The sequence below is a fragment of the Chiloscyllium punctatum genome, chromosome 11, assembly GCF_047496795.1.
Source record: "Chiloscyllium punctatum isolate Juve2018m chromosome 11, sChiPun1.3, whole genome shotgun sequence".
In the NCBI taxonomy this organism is placed as follows: domain Eukaryota; kingdom Metazoa; phylum Chordata; class Chondrichthyes; order Orectolobiformes; family Hemiscylliidae; genus Chiloscyllium; species Chiloscyllium punctatum.
The window spans coordinates 39,452,096-39,469,848 of NC_092749.1; the positions used below are offsets into that span (position 1 = coordinate 39,452,096).

The 17,753-nt window shown below is 37.7% G+C and overlaps 1 protein-coding gene across 1 annotated transcript in view; it reads left to right on the forward strand.

Annotated features, from left to right (window-relative positions):
- Positions 1-10,543, forward strand: part of socs5a (suppressor of cytokine signaling 5a) — a 59,677-nt gene extending 49,134 nt beyond the window's left edge. Inside the window, exon 2 of the mRNA XM_072580659.1 lies at positions 1,727-10,543. Within this exon, the coding sequence (XP_072436760.1) occupies positions 1,742-3,331 (1,590 nt within the window). The 5' untranslated portion in view covers positions 1,727-1,741 and the 3' untranslated portion in view covers positions 3,332-10,543. The remainder of the gene's footprint in view (positions 1-1,726) is intronic.
- The last annotated feature ends 7,210 nt before the right edge of the window (positions 10,544-17,753 follow it).

Consider the following 17,753-nt stretch of genomic DNA (forward strand, 5'->3'; position numbering starts at 1 on the left):
GATCAGTAGCAAGTCTGTCGCAGCTGAATAAAATTTAAACTACAGCATCTTGAAACATACCGAACCTTCAAAAAGTTTAGCAGAAGGAACACTTTTTTTTGGAAAAATAACGTTCTGTGGTTAAAGTTAATATACTCCTTTCCTTTCATTTTGAAGGATTCATCCAAAAGTTAAACTGTGTACTCATTTTATGATCTTAAAATATCAGTTTTAACACAAGTTGGGCGATAATTTAGTGGTGTCACTTAGATTTGTGACTATTGAGTTAGAGGATTTGAGCTGTAGGGAGAGGCTGAATATGCTGGGGCTATTTTTCCTGGAGTGTCAGAAGTTTATAAAATCTATGGGGAGGATGAATAGCCAAGGTAGTCTTCCCCAGAGTAGGGGAGTTCAAAACTGAAGGGCATAGGTTCAAGGTAAGTGGGGAAATATATAAAAGAGACCTAAGGGACAACTTTTTCACGCAGAGTGTGATGACTGTATGGAATGAGCTGTCAAAGGAAGTTGATACAACTGTAAGATTTAAAAGGCATTTGGATGGGTGTATGACAAGGAAGGCTCTACAGGGATATAGGCCAAATGTTGGCAAATGGGACTAGATTAATTTAGAATATCTAGTTGGCATGGATGAATTGGACCGACGGGTCTGTTTTCCATGCTGTACAACTGTGCATGTATCTGCTTTGTGAAGGTATTCGGACTAACATTCTGTGGAGTTTTGCAGGCCAGTTACCTTATTAGTAAATTAGTTTTACAAAATGTGACAAAAATGTCTGGTACTTAAGTACATCAAGCTACTTTTATCTGTTGTTTCAGTAGTTCAGTTGGATGTAAAGCATCTCTGTTTACTGCTTGGAAGGGGGCAGCCAACTCTCCTGGTGTCTTGGCCAATTTTCCTATCTAATCAACATAAATGGAAACAGATTAATTGGCTATTCCTCCCATTTTTAGATTAGATTACTAACAGTGTGGAAGCAGGCCCTTCAGCCCAACAAGTCCACACTGACCCTCCGAAGAGCAACCCACCAAGATCCATTCCTCTACATTTACCTTCACCTAACATACGGGCAATTTAGCGTGGCCAATTCACCTAACCTGCACATTTTTTGACTGTGGGAGGAAACCGGAGCATCCGGATGAATCCCACGCAGACACTGGGAGAATGTGCAACCATACAGACAGTTGCCTGAGGCGGGAATTGAACCCAGGTCTTTGGCACTGTGAGGCAGCAGTGCTAACCACTGTGCCACCATGTTGCCCACATTCATCAAATTTTGCTGTTTGCACGTTGGCGGCTATGTGTGTCCATAAGTGGCTGTATTTCAAAAGTAATAGATTGCATCTGGAATATTTTGCTATTTTGATTTGCGGTAGTACCAAATTAATGCAAATTTTGTTACAGCTGACTTTATTTTGGTTTTTACAGCCAATGGCGAAGTTTTCAGACATTACTGGGACTTGGCACAGTTTATCTAGACTAAATCTGTCTGTTCTCTAAACCTCTTCACTGATAAAAAGAATGGAATTCAGATATGTAAATGAATGCATGAAAAATTCTGTTTGCTCAAGAATTTTATTCCGTTCAAGAATTGCATTTATTTTGATATACGTTCAAACAGTCTGTATTAATTTTCTGATTTAAGTAACTTTGGTACAGGATTGGATATAGTCATATTTTTGAACTGTTACTCAGTTTTTTAAAAATATATTTCTCTTCTACCCTTAGATACGTGTTTAACCTATGGATAAAGTTGGAAAGATGTGGAGCAATTTAAAATACAGATGTCAGAACCTTTTTGTTAATGAAGTTGGAAGCAGAAATGAAAATGACTTAAACTGTCAGAAATGTTCGGTTAGTAAAAATGTAAGTCTACAAGCTGGTGATTTGCCTCAGCATGGTTTAAGTCCATTAAACAGAAATAGAACTACACCACTAGTTGCAGACACGTGTCTAAAAACAGATAAATGGAATAGAAATTGTGTTTCTGACATCCCAGAGATTGTTGAAACTGACTTAGATAAAGAGAATGAAAACTTGGCCACACCACCAGATTCTCATCTTGTTCGAAGAGACTCTTACTCCCGACATGCTCCATGGGGTGGAAAGAAGAAGCATTCTTGCTCTACAAAAATGCAAATGTCCTTTGATGTAGATAAACGCTTTAGTCGGACAAGGTATGGATTACAGAGACGTGAAAGACGCTATGGTGTAAGTTCTATACATGACATGGATAATTTGTCTAATCGGAGTATGACACGGCAATCTATACGCCAGCGATTGCAAGAAACTGTAGGACTGTGTTTTCCACTACGAGCCCGCAATAAACAATCTAAGAGCTTACTTTCCAGCCGGAGAAAAATATTGCTCTCTGAACTCATGCTTGAAAGATGTCCTTTTCCAGCTGGATCAGACCTAGCACAAAAATGGCATCTTATTAAGCAGCACACTGCTCCTGTAAGCTCACAGTCCGCCTGTTGGCTTGAGACTTTTGATCCAACTTTTGCTTCTGCAGAAGATGAAGAAGATAGACTTCGTGAAAGACGAAGACTCAGCATCGAAGAAGGAGTTGATCCTCCTCCCAATGCTCTTATACATACCTTTGAATCAACTGCACAAATTAATCAAACATACAAGCTGGGACCAAAGTTAGCACCTGGGATGAGTGAACTTTCTGGTGACAGTCGTGCAATAACAAATGGAGATTGGGACTCTGAAGAAGACACCACAACTCTCTGTCTCCAGGCACGCAAACAGAAATCACGGCAAGTGGCAGCAGAAAACATTAGTCATTCTACCAAACCTGGGCCCTGGAAAGTACACACACAAATTGATTACATTCATTGTCTGGTGCCAGATCTACTACAGATTACAAGTAACTCTTGTTATTGGGGAGTGATGGACCGTTATGAAGCGGAGGCTCTCCTTGATGGCAAGCCTGAAGGTACTTTTTTACTCAGGGACTCCGCACAAGAGGACTACCTTTTTTCTGTGAGCTTCCGTCGTTATAATCGCTCTTTGCATGCAAGGATTGAGCAATGGAATCACAATTTTAGTTTTGATGCCCATGATCCCTGTGTTTTTCACTCTTCTACAGTAACTGGCCTTCTGGAACACTATAAAGATCCCAGTTCATGCATGTTTTTTGAACCTTTGCTTACTGTTCCACTGACCAGGACTCTTCCTTTTAGTCTGCAGTACATCTGCCGTGCAGCTATCTGCAACTGTACAACATATGATGGGATAGATGTACTTCCACTTCCTCCACCTCTGCAAGAGTATCTGAAAGAGTACCATTACAAGCAAAAAGTAAGGGTGCGATGGTTAGAATGAGAACCATTAAAGGTCATATGAGAAGTGCACCCAATGATTCTTGGCTATTTTTGAGTTGCCAAAAATTCTTACTCATTGGGTATGTAGTTGAACGTTATTTGTAAGAATTCTTTCTGAATTATTTGGGCTTGAATTGACTTAGTTTGTGGTTACTCTTTCAGGTACTTGAGCATTTTGTGGTATCTGAGATTTTTAGTGGATACCGCTGTTCTACCCACAAATTAATGTGCATGTATTTATTATGTTGGCCTCTAGGAATTTACTAGCTTTTATAGTCATCTATGTGCAGGATATGGTCAAATCAAAATCATTTGATTAGGGCAACTTTGGAGCTCTGTAAAATTGATGCTGAAACATGTAATATGCACATTTATTATAGGTTCTCGGAAATCATGATGGAATTCAAATCAATTTAATGAGGTCATCCTTTGAGATCAAACACTTCTAGTGTTGAATTGACATTCTGGTAATTAATCTGGATGATTTTAATCAAATTGGAAAGATCTAATTTTTGTTTGTCTACAAAGATTTTTCTTTTCTTTAATACACTCTTTTTGGAGTGGTTTCAGGATATTAGTTGTGTACTTAATGATGCAGCTCGAGTGCTTAACTGGGTGTTTATAGTACTGCACTGTCATTGAGAGTGGATGTTAAATTGAGGAACCGTCTGCTCCTGCCTGTGGATGAAAATGATCCCTTAACACACTTTTGTAAAGTCTTATCCCAGTCTCATAGCTAATATTTGTCTGTTACATAGTGCCAGTTTTAAAGCCTGTTGCTGTTTGCGGGAGCTTGTTGCACACACATTGGCTGCCACATTTCTTGTAGAATCACAGTGACCACCATTCAAAAGAACTTTGTTTGCTGTAAAGCACTTTTGGGATGACCTGAGGTTGTGAAAGCCACTATTTTAGGATCATCCTGACATTTTTAAGATTGTCATCTTGAAATAGTTTCCATGCATTTTCTTTTTGAGAGTGGGCATCTTTTATTTTGTACTTTTAGTAGAAGTTGTCCTAATGGACATCAGAAAAGCTGGCCCTTGCAATTTGTTGTACCAAATCCCAAATTAAAATTAGCTGACGTGAGTGACCGTAGGACGGATGCCCTAATGTAAAATCTGCCTGAACAGTTTAGGAGAACCTTTTAATAACTGAAATGGCAGGGAAGAAAGGTCTCTAAATTGACTTTAGAGATTCAAAAATCAAGCCATTCATGTATTTAAATCTAATGGTGTGCAAGCGAGAATCCAGGCTGTAAATTGTGCAGTTGAAGTATAACAGTTTACTTTGGCAGTTAAAGGTGGGCATTGGACCAGAATGTAAATTTAAAGTGTGAAGAACATTTTAAAACTGATTAGAGGAAAAAAAACCTGCAATCTCTACAAGTTCTATTTGAAATAATTGGCAGATAACAGCATGCACGTATGAACACCTAGGGACTTGTAAAACTACAGCAGGGTCTCATGTTAAGGTAGAGGAGGATGAGCTCTGAGCAGATTTCATTTTCTGTTTTGGTTTATAATTTAGGAGATTGGACGTCCTTGCAGTTTGATCTGCAGTTCCTACTACCCTATTCTGGAAGTGCTTTTTGCTATGAGATAGACATCAGCAATTTCTTCCACTACTACACAACTAAAACATCACAGAACACCAGGACAATGAACCACCTGCCCCTTTCTGCAAATGATTTTCCTCGTTAGTATTGTTGGTTTGAATATGGTGCCACTTCCAAATATGATGGGAAGGAGTAAGATCACTCTGTCTTACAGTTAATGAATGTTTCTGTTGACTTTTTGTTTAGAATGTTTGCATTTTGAAAGTGATCATTTAAAATATTTGTGACCCAAGACCAAATATAAATTTAAAACATGAACTTAATATTTTAGTAAACATCCAGAAAAGATTTTTATTTACCTTGATGTTTTCCATAAAGGTGAAAACTGTAATCTTTGTTATCCTTTTCAATTAGCCTACTTTGTCATAACTATTGATCATTTTCACTTATTTTTATTTCAAGACCCACAACAATGTGGTTGCCTCTTAACTGCCCTATGGGCAATAAGCAGTTGGCCAAAAATGCTGGCTTAGCCATTGACGCCCTGATCACGTGAACAAACGATAAAAGAAAAGAATGCACTTCACGTTCTCTTTCTATCAAAACTTTAAGTATCCAAAACGTTTAAGTATCCACTACTTGGATGTAAGGAAAATGTTTATTATGTATTGGCTCCAAAATAGCTCTGGCACTTTTTTTAAAAAAAAATCCAGTCATGTTCTTGAGATGCAAATGAAATTTCTGCAATATTGACCAGAAGCTTGATAGTTGCTCAATAAAATGCTGTGATTCTTAACTTCTTTTTTCTAAAGAGCCATGTTAGACTGCCTTTGCAGTTTTGGCTACTTGTAGCCCATTTCTATCCAAAATCAGCTTATTTGGTCTTGTGTTCTGCAGCTTGTGTATTGCATGCTGTGTATTTTCCTTCTGTGACTAAGGAAAAAGCAGCATTTAGCAGAATTGCTTTACATTTGTAGGAAAAAACGGGCACAAACTTATTTTATTGAACCAGATTGCTTTGTGTCCTTGTACTGATTCAAAATCTGATGTTCAGCCGGGATTTTAGTTTGACTGCTTGTGATACTGGAAAGTGAATTTATTAAATTGGCAATCAGTTTCCGGGTGAAATAGGAAGTTATAATGTAAAATCTGCTTTTAAAAACAATTCTTCAATTCCCTATTTTGTTTTAAGATATACTTTTTTTGGAAGGCTTGCTTTAATAGCACAATTGTATATTTGATGCGCTGTATAAGTACAAGTCTGAAAAATCTTTGGCCATCCTATGTCTTTTTATTTTGAGAGTTATATGCTTGATTTGGAATATTGCCCACACATTGTGAAACTGAACTTATCACATCAGAATTCTTTCAAATTTGGTTTATTTGAACTTCTAAGCTATTCAGTAAACTTTGTAAACAGTTGTTTTACATTTGAGGTTTACTTCTTGCCATACATTTGATCATGTAGTTTGTCTTGCTGGATGTGTCGAGTGTACACATTTAAGTTGTAACTATTTGTCACCAGCATAGTTAACCTCCCACAATTTTGTGTATATCCCAACTGCAACTCTTTTTAATCTTCATTTCTGTACTTGCACAAAGTTATTCAATTAATCTAAGCTCATTAGCAAAATCGCCACCTTTATGTTGAGCCCTGTGATGCATGCTCCTAAATTATAGAATTGTGGAAATTCAACTGTGTAAACTTGTTCTCATCAGTACCTGAAATTGTTAATGTGGAACTCTGATCAACATTACCTGATTTATTGACTTGAGGTGCTTTTTGGAAGCAATAATTTGTTAAAAGAACATATGATATACTGTGCTTTTCTTTTCCAACTAAAAGGATCTTGTTGGACAGATTCTCAATTTCTGACATCATTTTACTCAGGTTGTTGAGAGGGGCCTGGCATTGAGAATGGGGTCCAAAACCCTTTATCTGGAAATAACATTAACGTTTTCTCCAAACTTTTAAAATCTTGGCTGTTCAGAAAAAAAGAGATCTGAAGGGACATTTTGTTTCTCTGAAGATTTCACATCAACTGAGAGTGCAACTGAAATAAAACATTATTTTTGTTAATTAATCTTTCATGTACAAATAGGATATTGCTCATCTAAAAGCAAAATAGACATATGATATTGTTCCTTTTGAGAATCTTTCTGTAGTTGGTGCATAATCTCCAATAAGGTACGTACTTCAGGTAAATCAAACAATGATGTGCACCTGTTCTGGTGAATTCTACGGCATTATTCAAAGAATTGGCAGCTCTCTTCTTTTGAGCTTACTATGCCTCTTCATTCAGAATCATCCAAACCAGATTAACTGGTCACTTATCTGTTGAGTGTATGCAAAATGGTGCTAAAGTGGATAAGTTGCTGTGTTTGCCTGTCTGTCCCTTTCATTGAAAAGTAATTTTTGTATAAGTGCTTGACATTTTGACATGAAAGGCATTGTAAACGCAGATATTTTCTTTTGCTTTTCGTCTGGGTGTGTTCATATACCATTTTCCATCAGTGCTAGTGTTAGACCAATGAGTAGTGGTCTGTTGAGGCCTGCACCAGCCAATTGCACTGGTTTCTTATTGGTTCGAGTTTCAGATTTTATTCAAAAGTTCAATAATTGAGTATGGATCTTTTCTAATGAAATATCTTTTAATGTCTTTTGTGCCTTCATTATTGCACAGGTTTTTGGATTTTTAAACTCCCGTATTTATGTGGAGGTTTTACAAACAAACATATAAAGATCAATTTTAAGTAATTACTGTCTCTGTAAAAGCAGCTTTCACAAACTGAACTCCTTCCCAGCCTACTCCTAATTTCTGAGCTGTTTTCATTCTTATGTTCAGTACTTGTGTTACTTTTGAACCTCAACTGTTTGACCGAGAGCAACTTGTAGATATGATAGTTAGGTGGAGATCATCTACCTGCCAAATCACCAAATGTTTAATATGGTATGGTCCCAATTGATTCTCAGTGGGATAATACTGTCCTGTATGTGCATGCAAACTGGATAGCATTTGAACACTTCCCATCAGGATTCCAGACTAAGGTTTTTTACAGTAATATTTCAATAAAATTAAAGTTGAGCTTTTGGTGACAATTGTATCTTGTATCAATTTAATAGCTCTTTATGGCCTGAAGGCAAACAATTCATGTGAAGTACAAACCAAATAGTTTTTTGCATGTAATTTTCAAGCCACTTTAGAGGTTGTATCCTAATTTGTTTGCTGATCTAGATTACACAGATATGTTTAATGGATTTTAATCAGAACTATTCAAAACTGATTCAGTTAAATGTATTCACAAGTAAATGTTGGATAAACTCTAAAAATTTGCCTTCCTTTTGTTAGGGGGGTTGGAAATGAAGTTTTCAATAGCTCCAAATTCACAAGGATTTTTGTTTTTCAAAAGGTGGTGAGAATTGGTACAACTTTGTTAATATTGTCTTGGGTGGGGCCAGGTAAGATGATACAGACTTGTACAATAAAATAAAGCACAGGAAGAGATCCTTAAGCCCATTAAGTTTGTGCCGATTCCTCGTTCTTATTTAGACCTGCTATTTATTGCCCATGTGTGTTATCTGTCCCTCTGTTTGCTTCACATTCATGTGCTATCAGGATAAACCTTAAATGTCGCTAATGTGCCTGCTTCTACCACCACTCCTGGCATTGCATTCCAGGCCTACATCACTGTCCATAAGAAACATTTTTCATGCCCTTCTCCACTAAACTCCCCCCTCTCTCCTTGAACCTGTGCCATCTTGAAGTTGGCATTTCCATCCTGGGGAAAAAGCTTCTGACGATCCGTTCTGTCTCTGCCTCTCATAAATTTGTAGACCCCTCAGGTCGCCCCTCAGCCTCTGTATTTCCAGTGAAAACAATCTGAGTTAATCCAACCTCTCCTCAAACTAAAATCCTCCAGATCAGACAAGCTCCTGGTGAACCTCCTCTGCACCTTCTCCAAAGCATGTACATCCCTCCAGTAGTGTGGTGATCAGAACTGCACGCAGTATTCCAAATGTGACCTAAGTAAAGTTTGATATTTAACTACCACATTAACAACTTGATTAAGGATATTAAAAGTTAATGATTGGATGAAAATAAACCACCTTGTTTCAATGGCCATTTTGAACTCTGAATTAGGGCAGTCTCAATTCTGGGTCGACATTACAAAGCTGCCTTTGAAATGGCACCTAGTGGCCATAAGGATAACTAATGTGGAAATTTGAATTTCTATGTATGAATTTAAATCTTGGCAAAATATTGCACTGTTTTTCATATTTTTTGTAATTTACATGAGACACTTTGATTCATTTGGTCCTCAAAATGGGAGAACTTAATTAAGTTTGCCGTTTCTCCTGAGTGCTTTCAGTCTACCTTATAAGGTATTAAACTAGTAAACTAAATTGGGATTGTCTATGTATTTGTTTGCACAGTGGCTTGCAGAGAATGTCATTTTGCTTTCATTCCTCTTTATGCTAGTTTGCTTGGTGAATTCTGAAGCACTTTCTAAGATATCTAAAGCTCAATAAAATATTGGGTTCTTTGTTTACTCCTTGGTTTATTTTTTCATCTGAACAGCCTGATGGATGAACTGCAGGGATTCTGAAGACACAAGCTAGAACTACAATTTAGTCTGTGTTTGAGGAAGAACCAAATCTTAGTGATATATGTTCTAATTTTGATTTTCTTCCATCAAAGTTGTCTAAAATAACGAAGTTCCACCACCTGTTTGAGCAGCAAGAACTTATCTCAGTGTTTTAAGCTCGTAGAAAACTTTATTTAGATTTAGTTTTAAGAAATTAAAAGCTGGATCATCTTTTTAATGATTTAATTTCAGTAGACTTTTATGAGCAAGATGGTGACAAGGTCCATTTGATACAGCAGCTGCCGTGTTATGTTCATGGTTTTGAATCCATCCATTAGGATTTGTTAGCAAATTTTCTGAGGAAGAATAAAAAACCTTCTTAAATTTCAAAGAAAATGTGCAGTTTTTTTGTGGGTTCTACAATGTAAGCATGGGACCCCCTATCGTATGGTAGTATACCTGGTCATTTATTTCTAATTGTGCTTTATCTTGCATTGAAGTTCTATGAATGTGCTGTTAAACAGTATTTTTGCAGCTTAGCTGAAAGTAATTATTTGCATATATGTTGATCCCCTCAAATACATTTGTGCACTTTGAGATTTTCATAAATCTCTCTTTTTCTGTGAGGGAATTGTGTGTGCCAATTGGCGTATCAGATGCTTTGACGTAAGCTAATTGCTATTGGTATGTAAAGTAAGTAATGTTTTGTTTATAACTAAATGTTAGTTCTTCTGAATTTTTAAAAACTGGCTACATTTGCTTTTGAAGATCCAGCTTTTAGCACATGGCCAATAAATGCATTTATTGTACAATGTATTCTGTTATATTAACATGAAAATGCCTGTCCAGGGTATTGTTTACCTTGCATATAAAAATAATCTGATTCTGTTAGCTGTAGATTAATGCTCATTCTAGTGTGTTGTATAAAACAGATCATTTGTATTATCAGCTCTGTTCACTTGCTGTAATATTGCAACCATTTTTTTCTTTACATCCTGAAGGCTTCCTCTGTGTTCACTCTGGCTTCATTGTCTTAATATGAAATAAAGACTACAGACACTAAATGCCTTTGTATTGTGCATTTTTGTTCTCTCTGATTATCAAGTATCAAAATTAGAGTGCTGCTGCTTCTTGCAAATGACTGGACTACTTTTTAAGACTGGTGCGTGTTGTAAGCCACATTTAATAAAATTAATTTGCTTAACATAAGCAGAAAATCTTAGAATTCTGCATTCTAATCACTTTGTATGTCAATCTTGGTCAGTAGCATTGATGTTACAAGTATGTCAGTTAATTTTGCAAATCTTTATGCCTTCTGTAAGAACATAGTAGCAGCTGTATGCCAATGCAGCCCCTTGAGTCTGCCCCACCATTTCATAACAGCATAGCTAAAACTCTTTTTCTCGACTTTACTTTCCTGCTCAGACCCTATTTCACTTTATTTACTTAGCGTTCCCAAAATAATTGCCTCAATCTTGAATATTCCCAATAACTGACCCTATCCCATAGGGCTCTGGATAGAATTCTAATAATACACAGTTTCTGAGAGAAAAGTCTCCAATCCTGGGGAAGCAGTGGCATAGCAATAATATCACTCAAGTAGAATCCAGTGATTCAGATATACTGTGGATGCACTCATTCAAATCCCTCCATAGCATCTGGTGAAACTTAATTGTTAAATCTGGAATATGAGGCTTATTAGTCTGTTACCTTTGTGGTTCACCATTGCCCTTTAGGGAATTAAATCTACCGTTATGGGGGAGTCCAAGATGGTGGCGACCAAGACTTGGGCAAAGTGGGCTACCAGCCTCCACCACACTCACCAAATCATTTAAAATAGTTTTTACTTAATACAATTAGTTGCTCAGTACTGAATTTAAACAATCTCATCTCCTGTAAAAATGACTGTAGCCCACAGTTCTCAGCAGGCAGGTACCCCTCCCCCACCCTCCCCAGCTGCAGCAGAGGCGTCCGCAGCCACACCGGGGGACTTACCTATGGTGGCGAGCCTCGTGGAAATAATCTCTAAACTTGACGCGAAGATCGACACCTTCATCAAAGAGTCCTGGAGCCGATGGGATTCACTTTCAGCTGCACTACAAAAGCACGACCGAGACATCAAGGAAATCAAGCACTGAATCGGAGGGTCGTAGCTAAAGGCCGCGACCTCTGAGACTATAACAGAATCGGCTGTGGATCGGGTCATCAAAAAAATATTTGTTTGCTGGGCCATTCTGAATGGGAAGAGGAAGGCCAGCTTACAGCATTTCTTGAACAGTGGCTTCCACAAATTTTAAATCTGGAGGCTAGCTCAGGCCAGGTAAGGGTGGAATGGGCCTACCGGGTTGCAATATGCGCCAGCGCCCCTGCCTGGTCCTGATCCGGCTGCAGAGCTAGAAGGAGAGACAGATGCTTTTAGAAGCTTCCAGAAATCTTGGGAGAGATCCCCAAGTCATGATTTATAAAGGATTCAAGATTATGTTATTCCAGGACTTTTCCCCAGCTGTGGTCCGAAAGAGGGAAGGTGTTTGATGAAGCGAAGAACTGTTTAAGGGACTTAAATAGTCAGTACTTCTTGTGCTACCCAGCAACGCTATGCTTTAACCATGAAGGGTCCGAATATAACTTTGGATTGCCGGAAAAGGCCAAGGAATATTTGGATTCTTAGATAAATTGTAAGAGTTAATTGATGTTGTTTTGCTCTCTCTCTCTTCCTTTTCTCCCCCCCCCCCCCCCATGTAAAATAGAGGTGGGCACTCTTGTACATAGTTCCATAAGCAATCATAAGATCTGTAGATTTTTGGACTAAAGTAGCAAGTGCTTTGACAGAAATCTTAGGAACGGAAATTAGAGTGAATTCTATCTTTCCTTTTGGGCTTTTCGAACCTACCCTTCCTGGATATGCAGGAGAAGAGATTATTTTCTATTCTCTCTTTCTGTGCAAGGAAAAATATTTTAGTAAACTGGGTGGCTGAGGGCCCTCCCGGACTCTCAAATTGGCACAGAATAATCATGGAATGTATTCCCCTTGACTTCCTTACAAATATGGTGCACCAAAAGACCGCATTATTCCATAAAATATGGCAGCCCTTCTTGAATTATATAAATACAGATATTTCGGCCATCCTAACAAGGGCTTTTATTAAATTGAGATAGTGAACCTAGCTGGTCCAGGGCCCTTTGGGAGAGGAATCCCACATGAATACGGGTTTTGTTATGATCTGATGTTAACACATTGAGCATGTATCTCACTACTCAATTTCTGTGTTATCAGTCTTTTTTTTTCTGTGAATAATGTAAGAGACTTAATTATACACTCTGGTTAGTTGTAGGTTAGATTAGTAGTTAGTTGAGTTTTGTTTTTTTCTTTTTTTTCTGTTTAATAAATTTTGGATATTATTTATTTAAGATTTAATTGTATTTCAATGTTTATACTTGGGGTTTTTTTTATTTGTGAACTTGTAAAAATATGTTAAATTTTCAATAAAAATATCTATTTTAAAAAATCTACCATTATGGGGAAGGAAGTGGCCTAGTGGAATTATTACTGGACTATTAATCCAGAGACCCAGTTAATGTTCTGGAGACCCAGGTTCGAATCCTACCACAGCAGATGGTGGAATTTGAATTCACTAAATATCTGGATATAAGAATCTGATGATGAACGTCTGGGAAAAACCCATCTGATTCACTAACTTCCTTTCAGGAAAGAAACTGCCGTCCTTACCTGGTCTGCTCTACGTGACTCCAGACCCACAGCAATAGGTTGACTCCTAACTGTTCTCTGGGCAATTAATGATGGGTAATTAATGCTGACCTAGCCAGCGACACCTTCAGCCTATGAATGAATTTTTAAAAATCCAGCTACTGTGATTCCAGTTGACACTTGTCTGTCCCCTGAGATGGCCTAGTACACCACAAGGGCAATTGGAGATTGGCAAGACCAGCTCGTGTTCCCAATGTCATCCATGTCCCACAGTTTTCAAAAAAAACAATACGTCTCTATCCTAAATTGACGATCCTTTTGTCCTGCTACAGTACAGTTCATTACTTCCATGTATTGGTTGCTACACTGAGGAAACAGACTTAGCATCAACTGTGACAAACTCAATTTTTTTTTGTTTCAGAAATGTATTGGGAAAAACCCAGCAGGTCTGATAGCATCTGGAGAGAAACAGTTATCATTTCCAGTCTGGTGACCTGAATTGAATTTTCCCCAGCACTTTGCCTTCCTAATAGCTCTGTACCTCTGTTTTCTTTGTGTGCAATTACTCCGAAATGCCCCTGCATATCAATATTTCAATAGTTGCTCAACTTGTTTAAAAAGTTTTCCATTGCTCCCACTGTGACTTAACTTGCACTTCATGTATTGCATTTAATCTGCCACATTCGGGCAAAAGCCCTTTGCCCGAAACGTTGATTTTACTGCTGCTCGGATGCTGCCTGAACTGCTGAGCTCTTCCAGCACCACTAATCCAGAATCTGGTTTCCAGCATCTGCAGTCATAGGTTAAAAACAACGTCTAAATCCTATTTCTAGGCTTGAAGTTCCTTTCAGGCATGCATCTTTATCTAGCTTTCTGTCATTAGCAAACTTTGGACATATTACACTTGTTCTTCATATAAGCCATTAATATTGATTATAACTGAGATAGAAGCACTGATACATTCTGTTCTTCACTAGTAACTGCCTGCCAACCTGAAAATGATCAGGTTATTTCTGGTTTTTCCTATGTTTCAAATCCTCTGTTCTCACCAATATATCAACTATGAGCCCATCTTGTACAAGAGGTAAAGCTCCTGCTCCTCCATATTGGATGCAGCATTAGAGTACAGAACAAGATGGTCTTTGCCAATTGGCAGGTGAGTTATCAAGAATTTATGCTATTAAGTTTTGTTTTAGTTTTCCAATAGCCTGTACTAGTCATGGTAGTCTACAAAGTGCTTTGCTCTGAGGGAGATATTGCTATTGTCCCTTTGTTATGGACCAGACCAGATTCCCTCAAAGTATACCCAGATGACAGCATGGACTTACACTTTTAAAATAAGAAAAAAAAGTTAAAGGTGGTGTGTTCCAAACGATGAATTATGTTCCAGATGCAATTCAGTTGGTCAAACTACTTGACTTAAGCAAAACATTTTTTGAATTTTAATCAGTGTAAAAGATAGACAAAATAAAAGAACTGTCTTAAATATTGAAATGTTTAACAAAATAATGTATATTAACTGTTCCAATGTAGTAACATACCATAAACAAACCCTTGGCAAAGTCAGTTAAATACATTCTCACATGCAAGTTTAGCAGCAGGAAGAGAATCCAAGCCTTTAGCTGTAAGAGAGAAATAAGAGCTGCCACATCCAGCTTCAAGACCCCAGCAGCTGCTGTGGGTTAAAATTAAAAATCCTGGTTCTGTGGGAGCTTGACCAGAACAAGATACACCTCTTAAAGCCATAGTAGTATCACACCTCTTTCCCCTCCCACCACCACCCCAAAACTGCCTTAAAGTGTGTCAATATACAAAGATGGCTTTTGAAAAAAGGATTCTTTAGCCTTACACTATGACACTACAATGCATGTTTAGAAATGTAATGTAAATATGCAAACATTCACTACTACAGTCCATTTTAGTCAAGTTTTTCCCCACCACTGAACGCCTCAGTCTTCAATGTTTGCAGCAATGCATTGGCAATTCTATTCTGTCATCCTGCCATATGTATAATTTCAAATTGGCTATAATAATAAGCTCCATCTAAACTGGTATTTTAATCTTTATCTCAAACTTATAAGGGGTTACGATCAGTATGTACAATTGTCTCAGATCCATTACTGGCAATACCAAACTCAAGATTTTGTCAATTGTAGAATATTTATGTTGATGAATATTCAATTTTCTGGTAAAACACCCAATAGGTTGGTCTGTCTGTCTTATCATCCTTTCGGAAGAGTACAGCACTGACAACCACATCACTTGCATCAGTAATCACCTTGAACGGCTTTGTGTAATTAACTGTGGGTAACACTTTCAGGCTGTCAAATGTATTCTGACATTCCATCCACTAAGTTTCTGCACTTCAAGAAGTCAGTCAGTAGAGTAACCGCACTGCTAAAATTTGATGCAAACTTGATTTTAAATCCCTCATCCCAGAAATCGTACTTCCTTGTTCATCAATGGTTTGGGAAACTCCCCAATAACCTTTTTGTTTCATATCCCATGGAGCCATTTGTCCATGGCTGATAACATGGTCCAGGAATATGACTTGGGCTTTTGCGAACTGACACTTAACCAGATTTATCACCAAGCCAACCTCCCAAAGTCGGTCAAACAATTCTGACAGATACTCCAAATGTTCCTTCCGTGTGTAACTGAAAGTCTTTGAAATATGGCTGGCGCATTTTTCATACTAAACAGCATGACTTCAAGCTGATACAGTCCATTTTGTGTCACGAAAGCCAAAATTTCATTTGCCAGAATCCTCCAAGTTAGTTCAACTTAGAAACATAAGTTGTTTGTCCCACGTTCTTAATACAGTCTTCCAAACAAAATAGGATATGAATCAGATGTAAGTGCATTGAGTTTGCATTAGTCAAAACATAATCATTGGGTACCATTTGGATTTGGCACCATTTATCACGGGTGAGCTCCAGTTGTTGCAACTCACTTTGATTATGTAGGCTTTGAGCATGCTTTCAATCTCTTTGAACCTGTGCCAATTTCAGGGGGTTTAGTCTACAACAATGTTTGATTGAAACAACATTTCCTGTATCTAAGTGCATAATCAGACTAGTATTTCCCAGTTTAATAACAAATATCTCTCATGTGATTGTAACAATTCAGGTCATTTTGATTTTGCTCTGGAAGGTAACTCAGTTTATCACTTTTTTGGAAACTTCTTCATTGTCAACTTTAATTAGAGAATACTGGATTAGTGGTGCTGGAAGAGCACAGCAGTTCAGGCAGCATCCAACAAGCAGCGAAATCAACGTTTCGGCAGGGCTTTTGCCCGAAACGTCGATTTCGCTGCTCGTTGGATGCTGCCTGAACTGCTGTGCTCTTCCAGCACCACTAATCCAGTATTTGGTTTTCAGCATCTGCAGTCATTGTTTTTACCTTGTTGATTTTAATTAGAGAATGTCCAATTCAGAGTCATCTGAACCTAGTTCTCTGCTTTGAACTGTAACTAGTATACATTCTCCCTTCCTTCCCTTTCAAAATATCTTTTGAACAGATTCACATGACACAGTGAAATTTCTTTCCATCTGGTGTTCTCATCAGATAATTCACCTCCCTCTTTCTTTTTGTCTTCATAAGGTCCACTAAGCCTTGTCTTTAAAGGTACACCTATCACTTAACAGTTAAATTTGCAATTTTGCTAGTGGAAATTTTGATTTCTTAGCTGTTTTCTGTTTTATAAAAAAAGTATAACTCTTCTACAATCATTTTATCTGTGATACTGCATAATGGAATGGCCTCTGGAAACCTAACAGATGCATCTATGATGATCAACAGATCAGGGTCCTAATCAATCAATTAAGAGTCTTGAAAAAGGGTTCCCAAATGAGAGAATGGGAATTAAGGGTACTAGTTTTATCACAGCCTGAGGCAAAAGTCAACCACTTCCTTTTACAGTCCATGCCAATAAAAATATTATTGTATCTTAGTTTGAGTTTTCCTTACTCCCAAATGACCATCTCCTGGTAATTCGTATACTACCCGCAACACCACATTTTTATGATGCACCGGTAATGCAACTTGCTGAACTTCTGACCATTTTTCGGCCATCCGAATATATGATGGTCTCCATTTCCTCATCAAGACATCATTTTTAAGGTAGCAACGTTCTAGGATATGTGATTATTCTTCTGTGTATGCATTAGTTTTTTCTCTTTCTGTTATAATTCCGCTAGCTTCTCTGAACTAAAAATATCCACTTTGTCCTCCACTTGTTCTTTTTTCTCAAACATTTGATTAAACATAGTTTTGGACAATTGAACTTCAATTTTCTAACTTTTATTTCCTTGATTTCTCCTCCTTCTACTTATGGGTTTGTGACCTTGTTATTATATAGTTGGGAAAAATCCCCATGTATGCTACTAATGCCACCACAGTTGCCTGATTTGTTTTGCTGGCTTTTCAACCAAAGTAGGCATCACTCCCCACCTGTATTTCCAGAACCAAAAATTTCTATTATTCTTACCATTACTTCACCAGACTCCCTAACCTCATTTTACATCATGGAACACTGTTCTTCTCACCATGAATTCTACATATTGCCACCTT